This window comes from Rhamphochromis sp. 'chilingali' (genome assembly GCF_963969265.1).
Source record: "Rhamphochromis sp. 'chilingali' genome assembly, chromosome: 22".
Classification (NCBI taxonomy): domain Eukaryota; kingdom Metazoa; phylum Chordata; class Actinopteri; order Cichliformes; family Cichlidae; genus Rhamphochromis; species Rhamphochromis sp. 'chilingali'.
The window spans coordinates 17539602-17558168 of NC_137950.1; the positions used below are offsets into that span (position 1 = coordinate 17539602).

General features: G+C 43.8%; 1 protein-coding gene across 2 annotated transcripts in view; it reads left to right on the forward strand.

Annotated features, from left to right (window-relative positions):
* Nucleotides 1-18567, forward strand: part of afap1l2 (actin filament associated protein 1-like 2) — a 46410-nt gene that overhangs the window by 7602 nt on the left and 20241 nt on the right. The window contains exons 2-3 of one of the 2 annotated variants that reach the window (XM_080873728.1): nt 6143-6271; nt 10501-10563. In XM_080873728.1, the coding sequence (XP_080729854.1) occupies nt 6143-6271; nt 10501-10563 (192 nt within the window). The remainder of the gene's footprint in view (nt 1-6142; nt 6272-10500; nt 10564-18567) is intronic. The other variant, XM_080873729.1, reaches the window with a different exon arrangement.

Below are 18567 nucleotides of genomic sequence, written 5' to 3' on the forward strand. Positions count from 1 at the left end.
GAATTAGAATTAGAATTCAACTTTATTGTCATTGCACATGCACAGGTACAGGGCAACGAAATGCTTTTTGCATCCATCCAGAAGTGCTTTAGTGATATAGATATATTACAATATATATTAGCAATAATATAGATATGTGAGTATATTACAGAAATGGGTCTATTATGGTATGTTATGATGTACACGGTATGAAGTATGTTGTGAATATTCTATAACTATAAGTATGTACAGGCTGTAGTGAGTACAAGCTATGTACAGGCTATGAACAGGATATAAATATGAAAAACTATACAGAATATGAAATAAATAACTTTACAGAATCTGAGATATACAGCTATACAGAAATGGGAACTATGCAAGTTGTAAACAGTTGTAGGATTAAAGATTATCGAATGTACAGAATGATTATTTACACAGAGCTATACAGTAGTGCAGTTAAGATAAGTGAGGGTGTAGATAGTTTCTACAGAGGCTATATAAAGTGCTAGTGGTGTGAGTAGATAGTGTGAGTGTGAGTCATAAAATATGTCGGGAGAAACGGTCACACCTGCTGTGGTGAGACTCTTCTTTCTGCTAAATATGTTGTGATCTTAAAAACAAATCAGATAAAGAAGATACACCTCTGGATTTCAAATCTAATGCTGTGGTAAATGGATGAGTAAACGCTGGGTGAGATGGATGTAGACTCATGTGGAAAAAAGAAAGCGCACCCTCTTTCACTTCTAAGGTTTTATGCATCAGAACATTCTGTAGTCTAGTAAATACAAACTCAAATGAAAAACAACACATGACATATTACACCGTTGAACTTGAGCCCTTTTCTGTGTGATGCTATCAGTCTCTCGCATCTTGAGGAGGAATGTGCCTCACTCTTCTTTCCAGCATTGCTTCAGTTCATTAAAGTTTGTGCGTATTTGTTGGTGCACACCTCGCTTATGCTCCTGCCACATTTTAACTGGGCCAGGGTAGCCTTTAGTGGGCCATTGCACTTCCATGTTGCATTATGTCATTCGAGCCCAGTCGTAGCTGTTGGATAGATGGCCTCACATTTGACTCTAGAATACTTTGGTATACAGAGGAGTTCATTGTTAACTCAGTGAATGCAAGGTGGGTGCAAAGGTAGGTCCTGTGGGTGCAAAACAAGCTCATCGCACCTCCACCACAGTGTTCGTCAATTGTTATGAGGTGTTTGTGCTGAAATGCTTGGTCTGTTGCAACTGTGCAAATATAAACCGTACTTGTTCAGCTTAGACTGAAGAAGTCACTGGGATGAGCGATGAAACGTTTCTCCCACTCAACACGCTACATCCAGATAAACAGCAACAACTTTCTGGTGTCTACTTGTTCAGTCTTCTTCTGTTATGAACTTTATCCTGCTGACTGAGAGTGAATTTGGGTTTTTTTCTAGTTCCTTTGAACATATCTTGGTCTGACCTTGGACTGAGTTTGCTGGGATGTCCAGTCCTGCGGATAGTAGATGGACTGGTTTTTATGTAGTGCTTTTCGTCTCTACCTGAGCACTCAAAGTTACACAACACTCATATACAAAGTTATCCATTCACAGCAATTCATAAAAGATCTTTTTTTCTATGCTTAAGTGCATTCTGTCTAACATTCAGACAGATTCACACTCCAAAGGAAGCATTGGAGAGCAACTTTGGATTAACACTCTGCCCAAGGATACTTTGGCATGCAGCATGGAGCAAACAGCTCCAACCACCAACCTTCCAATAACCTGCTCTGCCTGTGCTTATATAGCAAACTTCAATTAATCAAATGATCAATTACTCAAGTGCATTTAGCACTCTAGCAGGCTGCTACTGACCCTACTGCTGTGCCTTCCTGTTGATGCAGCAAAGGTGCAGTTATTTTTCACACATGGTGTAGTTTGTTTGTTTTTTCACAACCGTACTTGAGTTAAACAGGTGCATAAATGAGCAGATATAAGGAAAGATCTTCACAGTCAGAATCTGTTATATAAAAGTCCAATAGCACATTTTAGACTCGAGAAAAGCAAAGCAAGCACATTTGCAACTATTTTCAACATCTGCACCACATCCCAAAAATATGACTGTGATTCAGAGACTAAAGGAAGTGTCCCAAACAGACCTTTACCAGCAGCTCCAAGCTGAACAAGCAGGAATACCCGGGTTGCACTGAAACAGCCTCGGTTGCATCATCAATCTGAAGCAAAAATGATAATTTCACATTTCGACTTGTTTATGTTTTCTTTAACTCTCCGCCACTGATGATATTATTCACCGCTGATCAAAGTCATCATAAACATGCTTGGAAGCAGCACAAATATTGCATCAGTGGAGCCCAGGATATTTCCTGGAGCATAAATTGGTATGCTAAGAGTTGTTTTAAAAGTAGGGCAGATGGGAGGGAGATGATGTACAGATGAAAAGAAACTTTTAAACGGGGCGAGTTTGATTTGGATACGAGAAAAAGAGAGGAGAAAACACACATTTGAAAAAAGAAAAGAAAGAGATGGCAAAAGAATGTTTGAACACATGTGACTGTTCAACATTCAAGCAAAATGCTGACCTCTCCTTTGGATTGGAGTCTTGTTTGAAGCACTCATTACTCTTGCAGGTCCCTCTTGCTGTTTTGAGACCACACTTGAAGGCAAGGCCAATTAGATTCTTGTCAAATTACATTAGCACAGCATATTTTCTAAGCCTAATCCTCTAAGTGTATGTGAAAAATGCATCAACAACTCGATTTAGCCTCAAAGCAGCTAAAATGAGATTCCACGTGTGCTTTGTTAATTTAAGAAAATTAAATGCCAGAGTTGATGCAGGACCTCAAGCTTCCTCAATCTGCCAGACTTCTGAAACAAAAAGTCCTTTTTAAGTGGAACCTAAGCTTGTGCTTTTTTCTATTTCTAACAAGCTAAACTAACATTTTAGGTAGTTGTTGCAGAGCAGAGACACTATATTGTCTCAGTGTTTTGTTTGTTTATCTTTAGTTAAACTTTGGGAAACCTGCCTAACCAGAAGACGAAAGGTTAAGACCAGTTCACAGTGGCTGTCTAAAAGAAAAAAAACATGGGCAAAAAAGGAAGATATTTTTTGTTAATATTTGCTTTAAAATAAAAAAATAAACCTTCTTTATTGACAGTCAGGATAATGTAAAAAGCTTTAGCCAACGATTGCAGGAAACCTTTTATGAAACTTTACCGTCACTGCAAATAGATACATATTTGCCTGACAATGCACAAGAGTGCTTATCAAACACAGTAAAGTGTTTGATAAGCGTAGTGTGGGAGAAGTCAGACAAAAAATGGTCATGTATTGTGTTCATAACACAAATCTGGAACTCCAAAATCAGGCAGGGGGAAGAGAAAATCCAAGATCACACCGCGTAGGTGTTTGGAAAGTTTTAATTCAAGCAAAGCAAGTTCATTCTTATGTACCCTGTTTACTCTGTTTTAACTGCAGCAGTTACAAATCACTGTAGTAGTAGTATTCCTCTCTGATTCAGATTCCTTTTGGCTATTCTGCAGAAGTGAATTGTTTATACTGTGGAGGCTGCGGACCCTAACTGGATGTTTAGTGGGCGTCTGGCCAACCCAAAACCCACAGAGACAGGCTGCTGCAGACCTCCCTGTCCTGTCAGCTGACTTTGTTTCCCAGGGTCCCCAATCCAAAAGGCCATCTGAGTCACTCTCTGCAAACACACAAGGAGAAGGAGCAGGAAAAATGCTTAGATTCATATTCACCAGGCATACATCAGTAGCTAAACACTGAAAATTGTAATGACTGTGGTTTAAATCATTTCTCTAATGCTTTGAGACAAAGAGCAGTGTATGTGTGTATCTATATGTGTCCAATACAGTGATGTTTTCCATGGTGCCTCTCAGCAGAAGTTGACTCAGCTTGAGTTAGAGTCATCAAAAAACAACCTAGCGTGCTGTAGCTTTTGGAAAGCTTCTTGCCGTTTCCGAAAGGCAAAACTTACCCAGGCCTGATACCTTACGCTGCAAAATGTTCCCCCCTTTTTCAAAAGTTTAGCCATGTATGGGAGAGTAGCAAACAGAGCAGAGGGAATGATTGCACTCAATAGATTGCTGACACATACCACTAAGTAATCAGTTTGAGACGGAAGGAGCTATTAAAAAATGAGAGCTGACAGTTTTAATAGAGAATAAACAACAAAAAAGGCAACTTACTGTCATTTTATGTGGGGCAGAGTTGAGGTTTTAAGTAGGGTCATGATTTTGACACAATATTGGTGGTTTTGTTTTCGTTTTTTTCTTACAGTTTTTCATTTACAGCAGTGTGTATCTGTTAATGTACGGGCCAGTCTTAATGAAAGCAAATCTATTTCAGTTGGAATGATGTTTATCACCTGCAACACACACACACACACACACACACACACACACACACACACATATATATATATATATACTGTATTTTAACACATGATCCTTGTTGAACGGTATTAGATGTGAGTGAAATTGTATGTTAAATGATGAATGTAAGGTCATCTTCAAGTGTAAAATTAATACCAAGGAAAGCCACAGTGGTCCTGTGTGGGATTAGAACTGTTCTTCTGCCACTTCCTGCCTCCTGAGGCAAATTTTGTTTCCCTTTCAGTTTGGAGAAGTACTGTTTATGTCCATGAACAGGAAAGAATAGATTCAGTTTCATGACAATTTTAAAGTCTGCCCTTGGGTACCAGGCAGGAGTGCCAACTTGAAAACTCAGTTTCCATTTTTAGTCTAACATTATGTCCACTCGAACGGATTCCTGAGGAAGAAGATTTGATTTTCCCTTACCAGTCACAATACCCATGTATCAACTTGAATCTTATCTTATTTTAAGAGTGGGGCAGTACAAAGTCAAAACAGCTCAGTGTGTTCGTCCATTATTATTTAGTACCCATGCCTCAGGAGTGCTTAATGTAGAGGTGGGCGGATCGATCCAAATATCGATGGTATTGATACCAATTGGTATCAGACTGATTCTAGCACAATAGGATCTATACTTTGGAAATTAATAATATAATATCTGTATTGGCAATGTACTGACATGCTGCCAGCTTGATACCAAGTAAATAAGTATCACACAACTCTAATGTTAGTCCACATCTTCAAAGCAACTTAAAAGTAGTGTTAATCCCGCCTCTGGCACTGATTGGCTAATCATCATTTTTCATCAGCCATTGGGCCAACAGTCAGCTCAGAGGAGCGGATGAATTTGATGGTCAAACATCAGAATATGCTCCTACTTAATAAAGCTATATGTGCTTGCAATTCATGTAAAATAGATTAATTCATCATTTTTTAGAAAATTAACAGAAAATATGCAGTTCTTCAAAAAAAAAAAGTCAGGAATAATTACGCATCTCTATCCCCCAACCACCACTACCTGCCCCACCTTCTCTTTAAAAAAAGGTCTTTCTTCTTTATTTCCTCCCCCGTCTCTTCTCTTGAAGTGCTCACACACTGAGGCCCACTGTAGCAAGGGGCCTATTCATGAGGCCAAGAGACAGTGAAGGAAAACACAAAGAGCTCCCCACACAGCAGAGAGGACTCTGAGCTCAGCGCTGACCCCTGAAGGATGTGTGTGGGCTGCACCCAGACACACTGGCCCCGCCGACACCAGCCTAGGCTCCTCCCTACTCTGAGCTTGACCTTTAGCTAAACTCCCAAAACAACCTCAAACGGACTTGCAACTGTCAATAACAGCTCGATGAGAGGAATGAGAATGAGAAATGAAGTCTGAGTGGTTATCAGCTGTTGCCAGTGAAAAACCTCAGAGGAGTCTCTCCCATGCAAAATGCTGGCAACCAGCAAACAACTTGAGGAACAAAAGGAAGTCAGTGGGAAAGGAATAGCTGCTAAACTAAGAACTGAAATCAGTGTTAAAAGACAAATCCCTAAGTTGAACAAGTTCTCTGCCATAAATTAAAGCACAATATTCTGATAATGGCTGTCTGGAAAGATTACAGGCTTTGTTTTCCCTCATGACTCTTGCTTTTCTTGATGATGGGAACTTTGACAGTCCTGGTTTTAAGCCATTGTCTTAATGCTTCTAAATATTTTCTTGCCAAGAAAAGTGTAATAAAATTTAAAGGAATTTTTATACCACTGTAAATCTGAGCCCCTCTTGTCTGTCTGTGCTTCCAGTGCTGGACCAGCTCCTGATGGAGCTCCACCGCTTCTTGGTCATCTTGGACAAGGAGACGCTGAGTGGGAACGCCACCGTCCAGAAGGGTTTGCTGTCTGATCTCCTCCAGTCCTACAGAGCTTCGACTGGTAAGAGCACTTTTTCAGAAACAGTGGACCATTATTCACCCGTCTTTTCAAAGTACAGTTGATATACACTCAACAGCGACTTCATTAGGTACACAATTTCTACTTGTTAATGGCAATATCTAATCAGCCAATCACACGGCTGTAACTCAGTGCATTCAGGCTTGTAGACATGGTCAAGGCAACCAGCTACAGTTTTTTTAAAAACTGTCCTACTTGCTTAGAGTTTAACTTATACGTGCCAGACAAGTCAGAAAACTGTGAGTGGTAATAATAAAATAACATCTGTCTATATTCTAACATGTCGGCCCAAACAACTTCAAACTTAAAGCAGATGAAGACAGAAATACAAATCTGAAACCGCATGACCAAATTCTCACTTCATATTTATTCAGGAACTGATTTTCATGGATATTTTATGGGGAAAGTTTAAATCGGTTTGATATGTTTGATTAAAAAAAATAACAAATCGGAAGTGAAAGCGTGCAAACAAGTCATAGACATACAGTTACTGAACTACAATATAATAACTTCCTTAGGAAAATTTCATGAGAGGAAGAGAAAATTATTCTTCCCAGTATGTAATTGGGAGGTTAGATATACTGTGAAGTCTAAATAACCGCAGAATTAGCTGACTCACAGCAAACTGCAGAGTAGAATTACTGCAAACATGTTACATGTAACATTTGAAGTGAGAAATGACCTAAACAAGTCTAACCGTGGTTACATTTAGTCACGTTTAACACTACCATGAGCAACTGTAGATGTGCAGTGTTGGTAAAACTAAAGTTCTAAAATTAGATCAAACTCTAGATGAACTAAAATCATCATATATATCACACTGTGTAATTATCTTTAACAAAAATAAGCCAAAACACATTAAAACAGCTAAGCACAGCCTAACTGCTTTGATAGGAATTAAGTAGCAGCAAGGTGTTATTAATCAAAGACACTTTAATTAACTGATTATCTGCAAGTGTGAGCACTTTTATCAAGTTTTGGCATTTTAGTGGTCGGACCCCAAGGTAATAAAATTCTACAAAAAACCCTAGAAACTCTACAGACCTCAGTTAGCATGGTTAATGTTAAAGTTTGACAGTACAAATAGAAAAAGACTGTACAAGTATGGCTTCTTTGGAATAGTTGCCAAGAGAAAGCCTCTTCTCTCTAAAAAGATCATGACAGCATGGCTTCGGTTTGCAAAGTTGCATCTGAACAAACCACAAGACTTCTGAAACAATGTCCTTTAGACAGACAAGACCAAAGTGAATATGTTTGGCCATTGTGCACAGCACCACGGTTGGAAAAATCAAACCCAGCATATCAGCACAAACGCCTAATGTCAAGGTCATAATTACCAAGTGTCAAGCACGGTGGTGGACGTTAATGATTCAGGTTGATTTTCCAGCCATAAGACCTGTGAACCTTGCATCACTGGATCAACCATGAGCTCTGTACACCAAAGTATTCTAGAGTCCAGTGCGAGGCCACCTGTACGACCAGCTTGCCTGAAATTGGATCATGAAATAGAAAAATTATTCCAAGGACAAGAGTAAATCTACAACAGAATGACTGAAAAAGAAAAGAATCAAAGTGTTGCAATGATGCAGTCAAAGTAAGAGAGCTGTGCATAAATGAATGCCTGGAAACCTCAATGAAGTGAACCAGTGTTTTAAAGAAGAGAAGTTCAAAATTCCTCTTTAATGATGTGAAAGACTGATAAGCACGTCATTATTGGTGGTTCTACAACATATTAAATTATGGGATGTGCTTAGTTTTTCACACACTGCTTCAGCAATTTGGTTTAGTTTTTCTTATAGTAAATAAATAATGACACACTTTGATGTGTCATGTTTTATTATTCATCTGAGCTTATATTTAGCTCATTTTAAGACCTGATGTTAGGGTCTAGATTTTATGTTAAAACTTGATAGAGGGTGTATGTTCTTTGTACCATAAGTGTGTGAAAGGAAATAATTAAAAAGTATGAAAGGTTCACTTTAAAGTTGCTGTGGAAGTGTTTCTAGTTGGCCTATTAGTATGCATAAATCCACTTACAACAATGTTGCAGTGTTTTGTTTTGTTGTTTGGTGCATTATTAGGTTTTTCTTTTTTTTTTTTTTTAAAAAGTTAATTTCAGTAGAAGAATTTGTCACAAACCTTTAAACTGTTCTCTTGATTTTTGCATCCAAAACTGTAACACTGGTTGAAGGTTAACCACAAATGTTTCAATTCATTCAAAAGCTGCATGGACCGGCTGGCAGTTAATCTGCCATCCAACAAAGTATCTTATGTAACATGTGGTCATTCCCTGCATTTCCCACACTTAAGTGAAACTGGCCTAGGAGAAGTTATTAAACCACCTACTCTGGTTTTATTTTGTTATTTTGAGCTCTTACTAACCTTTCATAATCATATCCCTGCAAGCTTTGCAAAAACATCACTTAATCTCAATTTTGGTAGCTAAAGCCACATTGTGCCTGCAGGATTGCTCTTTTTTTCTTTACTACATTCCTCCCTCTGTTGCAAAATTATTTGCTTCATGCAATTTTTTACAATTTTCAGTTTATAATCAAGCTAAAACTTAACTTGTTAACTTTTTAAACAGCTTCAGGTGAGTTTTTTTTCTTGCAACTGCTGGTGGGCTGATGTGATTTATGGTGCTCTATGCCTGCTACTTAATCTTTGAAGCAACTAATTAATGACATGCTACCGCTACCTCAAAAATAGTTTGACACAAATATGATAATGACTTTTTGTTTGTTTGTTTGTTTGGTTTTTGTAATGACCCCGATTCTTTGCCATTTTTGTCATTTGCTGTCACCTTCTCACTTCTGGATTTTAAAAGTCAACTCTCTTTCGCCCTGTTTTTCTCAGAGAGCTCTCACACTGTTCACTAACACACACCAGCAGTCAAGCTTTTCCATGTTCAGGTCTTGGACTCGTCTCTCCGTACTTCCTCTTCTGGCTCCAAGCTGTATCATTTTTCCGAAGCTGCATTTATCCTCTGGGGATGCTCACTTCCTCTGAGCAGCAATTTATAAATAGCATTTCAACTTTGTTCCCCGAAAATCTGTTTTCACTGTACAGGCAAAACATCATTTTATGCTGCTGCTGTTTGGTTTCACCTCATGATATCTATTTCAAAGGAGAAGCCCTTCTCCGCAGTATCACCCAAGGTTAGAGTTTTGTTTGATTTCCTCTAACCTAAGTCAGCTAAAATATTTAATTCCAGTGAAAAACTGTGCTGCAGCTCCGGAACAAATTCCCATAACAGGTTACAGTAACCAAATGGAGCCTTCGTAGCCACAACCTCTGTGTTTATTGTTCAAGAAAAGGCCTTTCTTCAGACTGTTTGTGTGGCAATGTTATGGCGATGTCCTCACCAGCTTGTAATTACTCCACCATGTTGAGAGTGACATGACTCCAGCTGTAGTCCTTTCCTCGCTGACTCTAGCATTGATGTATGTAAGAAGGTTTCATCATCTCCACTTTTTGCCTGAAGAGTTGAGTGCAAGTGAAGTCAAGTTCATCCTTTAGTTCCTTAGTCTGGTTATGATCAGCTCCTCTAACCATGCAAAAGAAACAGAAAATGGATCACTTTTAGAGTCAAATGCAAAGTTTTTGTGAATACATGATTGTTATGAACAGGTGGATTAAGTTCAGGAGTTGCCTTGTATATTAAAAAGCAATGTAAAACTTCCGCTACAGACGTGACACAGTGCTGTATCTGTGCAGGCAAGGAGTACTCTGACTAATGCCTGATGAATGCTTGCCACGGTAAGAGTGGGTGTGAATAGTGGCCCTATCTATGTGCACAATGGACTACTTGTTTGGGTGAAGTTTCCCTTTTATCTTGGACTTCTTTTTGACAAGCACGATGGAAGTTTGTTTTGCACCAAGGTGGAATCAGATTTTCCCATCAGCTGTCTCAAGGGAAAGCAAAATATGCATTCTTTCCGTGTTATCGTTTGCAGTTAAGTCACACTGTGAATATATTCAACCAAATCAAAAAAATCAACTTTGGGAATTCAAAGCAAGCGTTGAACAGTAAAAAAGACAAAAATACCTGTGCATAAGCTCATATTTTCTTGGCATTTGTGTTTGTTGTTTTGTAAGGTTTGCTTAAATTCAATAAAGGTGTTTGTGGTAGCTAACCACAGAGCAAAAACATCTATGCAAAAGTGCACTGCTGTCAGCAGTTAATCACCTTCTGCTGTCTCTGTTTACAGGTGCTGATGAGGAGTATATCTACATGAACAAAGTCGTTCCGGGAAAAGAAAAAAATGGTAAAGGTGTGAGTTTTAAATGTTGCTCTTTGAACTTTGAAAATGACTTAGTGGTTTTTGTATGTATATGTAAGTATAGCTTCGGAAATTGTATAATAAGAAATGCAAATGTAAATGTTTGATGGCAGATTGAATGAAAACGTGTAAACTGTTAAGCGCACCGAAGCACCGGTTTGTTCCACATTCCAGCTTGTACATTGAAACTCAATTGTTGAGGTGTACATTTTCTCTTTGTGCATAAATAAATCATCAACACTCGCCTAAAATATATTAAAGCAGATATTCAATCCCATTTTGCCTTGGCCGCATCTGTCCAAAATTGCTTATATCACTGTTCAGACTGATCTGCGTATTAGCACCATCATTTTTTAATGACTTCATAGTCTTACCAGGCTGTTTGGCTTACTTTACCATATTGTATTACAAAATTCTGTACACAGTGAACCAGGAAAGTGAAAGAATAATATAACAGTAATATGAGTTAATAGATAACAAATTAGTTAAATAAATTTTGGTTGATAAAAACTGTTATGTCCACTCAAATATCTTATGTACAATGTAAATCTCTTGTGCTCTCGATTTCTGGTTTGTTCAATTAAGCACTGTGCAAACTGGATTATGGAACAAACTGATCCTTCACTGCACTGAACTGTAATCCACAATGCAAAATTTTTACGTCAATAAGGCATCGTCAGCTGTCAAAAAACAACTGCATACATTTGGATTAGCACAAGAAAACACCCACAAATTACTAATTTTACAACTTCACACATACACAGACTCTTTGTGCTGAATTGTCTCGTATACGCCTAAAAAATACAGGCTTCAAACAATAATATTTAAAGATGTTATTCTGTTGAAAATTAGGGCTAATAAACGAAAGGCTTAACACGGAATTACTAACATAGTTTTATAACAATGTTTGAGTCAAGCTCAACTAATTAAGACAAATGTCACATACAAAACTGAAATCTTTCATAAAAGTTTGTGCTCAATAATCCCAATAATTATTAGCCACTGCTGACTTTTCCAGCAGGTTCTTTTTAAAAAATTTTTTACTATACTAACAGGTGTAAAAATCTATTTGACATAAAGCTCAATACTTTGAAAAAAGAATGAATATCAATTCTCATAATTGGTGGCATCTGTTTCAGTTAATCTTATTCTTTGTTTTCCGACCACATACCTACCAAACTCACCCACCATTCATTGGCATTGCATCAGCAGTACACGGTGTTGCATGCCAGTAAAAACCAAAGAACTGCTGACTAAGATGGTAAACTAGGTAGATTTTTTGCGAACAAATTTAGATCAAGGCAAAGTTTGCAACCTCACAGAGTTGAATGTCACATTTTCACATTTCCTTGTCATTCTTTAGGTTTCATCCATCTATTCTTGGATTATTCCATCCATCCATCTATCCATTCTCTTCCGCTTATTTTTTATCAGGATAAACGACAGAACAGGTCGCCAATCTAAACATAAAAGGTTTCTGGCAAAAGCTCGTCATGTCTGTATTATATATCGTTAGTGTAGCTAATATTCATATTGCTTACAAATTACCTACTGTACTTACATAATCCTGTTATGATGACTTCATTTCAGAGTAAATTTTTCTGAATATGAAACAAAGAAAGCACCTTTTTTTTCCTTCTTTTTAAAAAAAGGGCTTTTAGTGTAATTTTGCGTTTATCCATGAAGGTCAGATGGCGCATAGTTGTTACACTATTTCCATCTCATGCTCAGTTTACTTTCAACTGAACAGACATGATAAGCCGCTGCAAGCTGTGGCCCCTTCAGCTCCTCAGCACTCGCCCACCATTTCCTGTCTGTTTCTTCGCAGAGCCTCAACATCTGAGACTGACCTGTTTTGTTTGGACAGTGATAAAGAATGTGGTTTGAATGAGCACTAGAGTTAACACATATTTTCAGCAGCGATGCTTACAAAGCCACACGCTGTCTACCACAGAAACTCATGTGAGGGGGGGATGAAATACACTCGGAGTGAACTTTGTTTGTTAAAATAGGATGAGCTACATTATTTATTTATTTACCTTTTCTTTTACTGTAAAGCATTGCTCATAAAACGACAGGCAGCCTGGTTCAATTATCTTACGTGTACGTGATAGTACACGTGCAGCCTGTGGTAATGCAGTGCTTTTGCTGCAGTTCATATCAGCGTGTTTCTATTCTTGTAATGATACAAAAAGGTATAGAGCAAAGGTACAGACAGGGACTTTTTATAACACATATATGAACTCTAGTTGGCTTAAGGATGTTCTCTGAAGGTCCCATTTGAGACCAAAAAAATATAAGACACTGAAGAAGATCTTAAAGAGAAAATTGCTGTGCCATTTTGTCACGCTCATTAGGCCTCATATTAATATTAAATATTGTAGCGGGTCAGGGCTGTTCGGGGTTCTGTTTGTACAGTTATGTTTGTTTATGTTGCCATAGTGACTAAAGACTAAACGATACCTCCGTCTCCTCCTTGTCTGAGCTCGCCACATTGGTGTCAGAAGTGGGATAGCTCACCCTCGCCGTAATGGAGAGAGACATTCAGAGGCTGGAGCAAGCTGTCGAGGAGAACATTCCCCGCTTGGGAAACCGGCGATTGAAGAGAGAGGATGTGAGCGGCCATGTAAGTCCCCGGACGGGTCCGGATGGCGCGAGCGCACCGCGGCGGCGGCCCGTCGCGACAGATGCTAGGGCAATGCTTCATGGGCTACCTCTGTCGACCCACACGCCGAGCCCCCAGCCGCGAGCAGTTATGCCTACCACGCCAGTTAAGGTACCGAAATACAACGGGCTAACCCCGCTAGAGCCCTACCTCTCACAAGTGCGGCTGGCCGCCAGACATAGTGGCTGGAGCGAAGAGGAGACTGCTACACACCTAGCACTAGCATTAGAGGGAGATGCACTGCAGATACTCCTTGACCTAGCCCCGGCAGAGCAGCATGAGCTCCAGGCCCTCACTACGGCACTCGAGAGGCGATTCAGGCACCGGCACTCCACTGATCAGAGAAGAGAGCAGCTAACCAACTGGAGCCGTCGACCGGAGGAGAGCCTGGGCACCTTTGCAGCAGACGTGTTGCTGTATGCTCGTCGTGGCTACCCGGAGTTTCCAGCAGCAGCCCGTGAGGAGATTAGCCTGCATGCTTTTCTGCAAGGACTTTTCCCCGAGCGACTACGCCAACACGTCCGCCTGGCCATGCCTCAGACCCTCCGTGAGGCGCTCCTTGAGGCTGAAAGGGCGGAGCCGGTGCTCACCTCACGACCTAACCAGCAGGTGCCCCCCCCCCAAACTACCCCCAAATCAGAGCCACAGACTGCGACGGGGAGGGGGAGGTCGCCGAGATGTCCCAGCTGCAACCCTCGGTGCCCCGGAGGCGTCCTCGTTGACTGACCGACCGCTGCTACCGGTACGATGAGCCTGGCCACGTGGCGCATGACTGCCCAGCACTATCCCCGAAGACCAGAACTACGCAGCCTCAGGGAAACAAGGAGGGAGCGGTGTAGTGAGGGGACCACCGCTCCAGCTTCCTGCCCCCCTCCAAGGACGATGCACAGTGGTGGGCCGAGTTGGGCACCTCAAGGGACTCTACCTGAGCTGCTGTGTTGAGGACCAGCCATGCCAGGCCCTGGTGGACAAAGGGTCTACCATTTCCCTGATACGACCTGGCGTGCTCCCTGGAACATCCGGGCCACTGGTGAAGGGTTGGTTGCCCACAGACACCCAGCTGATGACAGTGACGGGGGAGAAAACTGTTATGCGGGGGAATAAACCGTTGCGGATCCGAGTGAAGGATCTAGAGCTGGTGCACGACTTCTGGCTCCCCGACATTCAAGACCAGTGCATCATTGGCCTGGATCTGCTGAGCCGCTGGGGGGCCTGCGTCGACACCGTGAAGCTGGCTATCACTCTTGGCGCAGAGACTTTTGCTCTCCAGCGCAGCCAAAAGCAGGGAACGGGGACCAGACGAGACAGGCGTCGGGCAGCTGCCGCTCAGCAGATTTTGGATGCCGGTGGCTCCGGGTCATCTCCACTCGCCTCAGCCTCAGCCTCTCAGCCTGACAAACCTCCTTCGACCGAGACCATCGAGGCTGTTGATGACCTTTGGCAGCGCAGTAGCGTAGGCCTCCTGAGGTGCCTCCTGGACGAGAACGTGGACATCTTTGCCACCAGTGACAAAGACTGTAGGCAGACGAGTCTGGTCCAGCACACCATCGACACCGGCTCTGCTCAGCCCATCCGTCTGCGCCCACACCGGCTGCCCCTCTCAAAACGGCAGGTAGAGAAAGAGAAGATCCGTGAGATGGCTGCGGCTGGGGTGATCGAGCCGTCCAATAGCCCATGGGCGGCACCTGTGGTCCTGGTGGGGAAGAAGGATGGCAGCCCGAGGTTCTGCGTGGACTTTCGCCGTCTCAATGCAGTCACCAAGAAGGACTCGTACCCGCTGCCACGGATCGACGAGGCCCTAGATTACGTTGCCGGCTCCAGTTGGTTCAGCTCCCTCGACCTACGCAACGGTTACTAGCAGGTGGAGCTAGCCCCTGACGCAAGGCCTAAGACTGCATTCACCATTGGACAGGGGCTGTGGCAGTTCAGGGTCATGCCATTTGGGCTCTGCAATGCGCCAGCGACGTTTGAGAGGCTGATGGAGAGGGTGCTCGTGGATATCCCTCGTAGCCGCTGTGTTGTGTACCTGGATGACCTGTTTGTGCACGGTGGCGACTTCGACAGTGCACTGTCTCACGTGAGCGAGGTCTTGAGTGCCATCCGATGAGCTGGGCTGCGGCTCAACCCCGCAAAATGCCGGCTGTTGGCGAGAGAGACCACGTTCTTGGGCCATGTGATCAGCGCTCGAGGTGTCGCCATTGACCCCACAAAAGTGGCTGCGGTCCGGGACTGGCCGACTCCCTCGAACGTCCAAGAACTGCGGAGTTTCCTGGGCCTAGCCTCCTACTACCGTCGGTTCATCAAAGGGTTCGCGACAATGGCCAGCCCCCTCCACCACCTGACTGACAAGGGACAGCTGTTTGGCTGGGGGGATACCTGTGCTGCGGCTTTTGCACAGCTGAAGGAGGCCCTCACCAGAGCCCCAGTCCTGGCCTACCCCAACGCCCGACAACCTTTCATTGTGGACACTGATGCTAGCAATGTAGGGGTCGGGGCGGTCCTTTCCCAGCAGGACGAGGCTGGAGAACGGGTGGTGACGTACTTCAGTTGTGCCTTGGGGCGAGCCGAGAGGAACTACTGCGTGACCCGGCGGGAGCTGCTGGCCGTAGTGCTAGCGGTGCGGCACTTCCAGCCATATCTGCACGGCTGCCGGTTCCTCCTGCGCACTGACCATGCATCTCTGACTTGGCTCCTGAACTTCAAACACCCAGAAGGGCAGGTGGCCCGCTGGCTGGAGGTCCTTCAGGGCTATGACTTCGAGATCCAGCATCAGCCAGGTCGACAGCATGGCAACGCTGATGCCCTCTCCAGACGGCCCTGCGTAGCCGTCGAGTGCCGCTACTGCCTGCGACAGGAGGAGCGGACCCAGGAGGTGCTGGGGGTGGCTACTGCTCAGGCCACGGCTGGAGGAGGGGGGTGGCTCCCATTGACAACGCAGCAGCTGAAGCGGGAGCAGGAGGCTGACGCGACGTTGGTTCAGGTGGGAGCCTGGCTGGAGACGGCGCAACGCCCCGCCTGGACGGGGGTGTCGGGACAGGAGCCCGAGGTGAAGGCCTACTACTCCCAGCACAACAATCTGGAGACCCACGACGGCCTCCTGTACCGGAGATGGCTGTTGGTGCCTCGGTCGCTGCGGTCGCAGGTGCTTGAGCTGGTCCACGGCTCGGTGGGGGCAGGACACTATGGGAACGCCAAAACTCTCCGCCGCCTCAGGGGACGGTTCTACTGGCCTGGCTGTCGACGGGATGTGGAACTTCATGTGCACTGCTGTGACACCTGCACGGCACAAAAGGGCCCAACTCAACGCTCCACTGCCCCCTTCAGCAGTACTTGGTGGGGGCCCCAATGGAAAGAGTGGGAGTGGACGTCCTAGGGCCTTTCCCCGTCACAGAGTCAGGGAACCGGTATGTGTTGGTGGCTATGGACTATTTCACGAAGTGGCCAGAGGCCTACGCGGTGCCGGACCAGAGCGCAACGACGACGGCCGAAAAGCTGGTGGAGGAGATGTTCACCCGATTTGGGGTCCCGGCTGAGCTCCACAGTGACCAGGGGCGTAACTTCGAATCGAAGGTCTTCGGGGAGATCTGCTGGCGACTGGGGGTGGAGAAGACGAGAACCACACCGCTCCACCTACAAAGCGATGGCTTGGTTGAGCGCTTCAACCGCACGCTGGCCACCCAGCTCGCCATTCTCACCAGCCGCCACCAGCGGATCTGGTGTTCGGGTCCCCCCCCCCGAGCCAGAGATTGATGGTGGGCCAGAGATGGACTACTACTGGAGGCTGAGGGAGCGGCTGCAGGTGGTTCATGACTACACCCGCCAGGCCCAGGCCAGCGCCGAAGTACGACAGAAAAGAGCCTACGACACCAAGTGCCGAGGGGGGGTTTTCATGCCTGGCGACAAGGTTTGGGTGTACTGCCCAGTTCGCAAGAGAGGAGTGTCCCCCAAACTCTGCAGTCACTGGCAAGGGCCGGCGGAGGTCGTGGAGCGGCTAACAGACGTGGTGTACCGTATCCGCATGCCGGGGCCGGGGCGCATGGTGGTGTTGCACCGGGACAGGCTCTCACCGTACCGACCGCTCGCTCCGGCAGACGCCGGGGCAGGGGATGATGGTGGCACCCCATGTTCTGACCCGAGTGACTTTTCCCCCGCCGGTCGTGACCGGCCAGTGCGCCAAAAGAAGGCACCTGGACATTTGCAGGACTTTGTGTGGGGTAATGGGGTCGTCGGGGACGACTGACCCCTTAGGTGGGGGCTATGTAGCGGGTCAGGGCTGTTCGGGGTTCTGTTTGTACATGTTTGTTTATGTTGCCATAGTGACGGGTGACGCCCTCTCGCCCTCTCGCTGCGACGGTGTGTCCTTCCGGGGTCAGAGGGCGCTGTGGGTGTTGCTGTTGTTGTTGCCGCGCTGAGCAGTTAGCTAGCGGCAGTGTTCTTCTGCAAATGTTAATAAACGGCTGTGCTCCCTGGCTAGCTCACGGGAAGCAAGACCAAACGATACCTCCGTCTCCTCCTTGTCTGAGCTCGCCACAATATACACCCCCAATTCACAAAAACAGTTGCCTTAAGATGGTTTATATGGTAAGGTAAAGATCTTACAATATTAGAAGAAAGATAAATGCATGAATCAAAATGACCTACTGATATTATCCTAAATGGTTTAGGTTAGCATGATAAAACAAAGAAAAAAAAAGACAAAATTATGACTTAATGCTTGACACCACAAGTGGCCATACCATTGTTAGTATTTTAACATTTGGGGGAGTTTGGTTTAAGACAGTGTAGAGGTTTGTTATCATACTGTATATGATGTTATCACTCCGTATCTGCATGCTAAATGCTAGCATAGCTAACATAGCCAACACTCTTTCTAGCATGCCCGTTCAGAGGCAAAATATTAACTCATGCCCTACATCATACCATTTTTATCAATAATTAACTTTGTTAAAGGAAATATTTTGAATCTTACACAAATGATGTGAACATGATAGCATCAGCAAACTCTTGCATGTTTATTTTTCACTTGCCTCAGCTCACAGTTTTGGAACCCATGGATTAGTTTAACAGAACATGGCTTTCAGCAGGAACAAACAAGTAAATTTGCACTTTCAAAGCCCAGTTATGAACAGGTTGACTGCAAGGTCTGAAAAGCTATATATATATCTATATATATATAGATATAGATATGAAGATTATATCATTGTGTTAGTTGGGGATACCACTGCATTAATATTTAACCGAGATAGCTGGATATGTGGAATTTATACTTGCAAGATGACAGCTATTCATTTATCCTGAAATGTTCTGGTATGCTATGGAAATGAATTTAA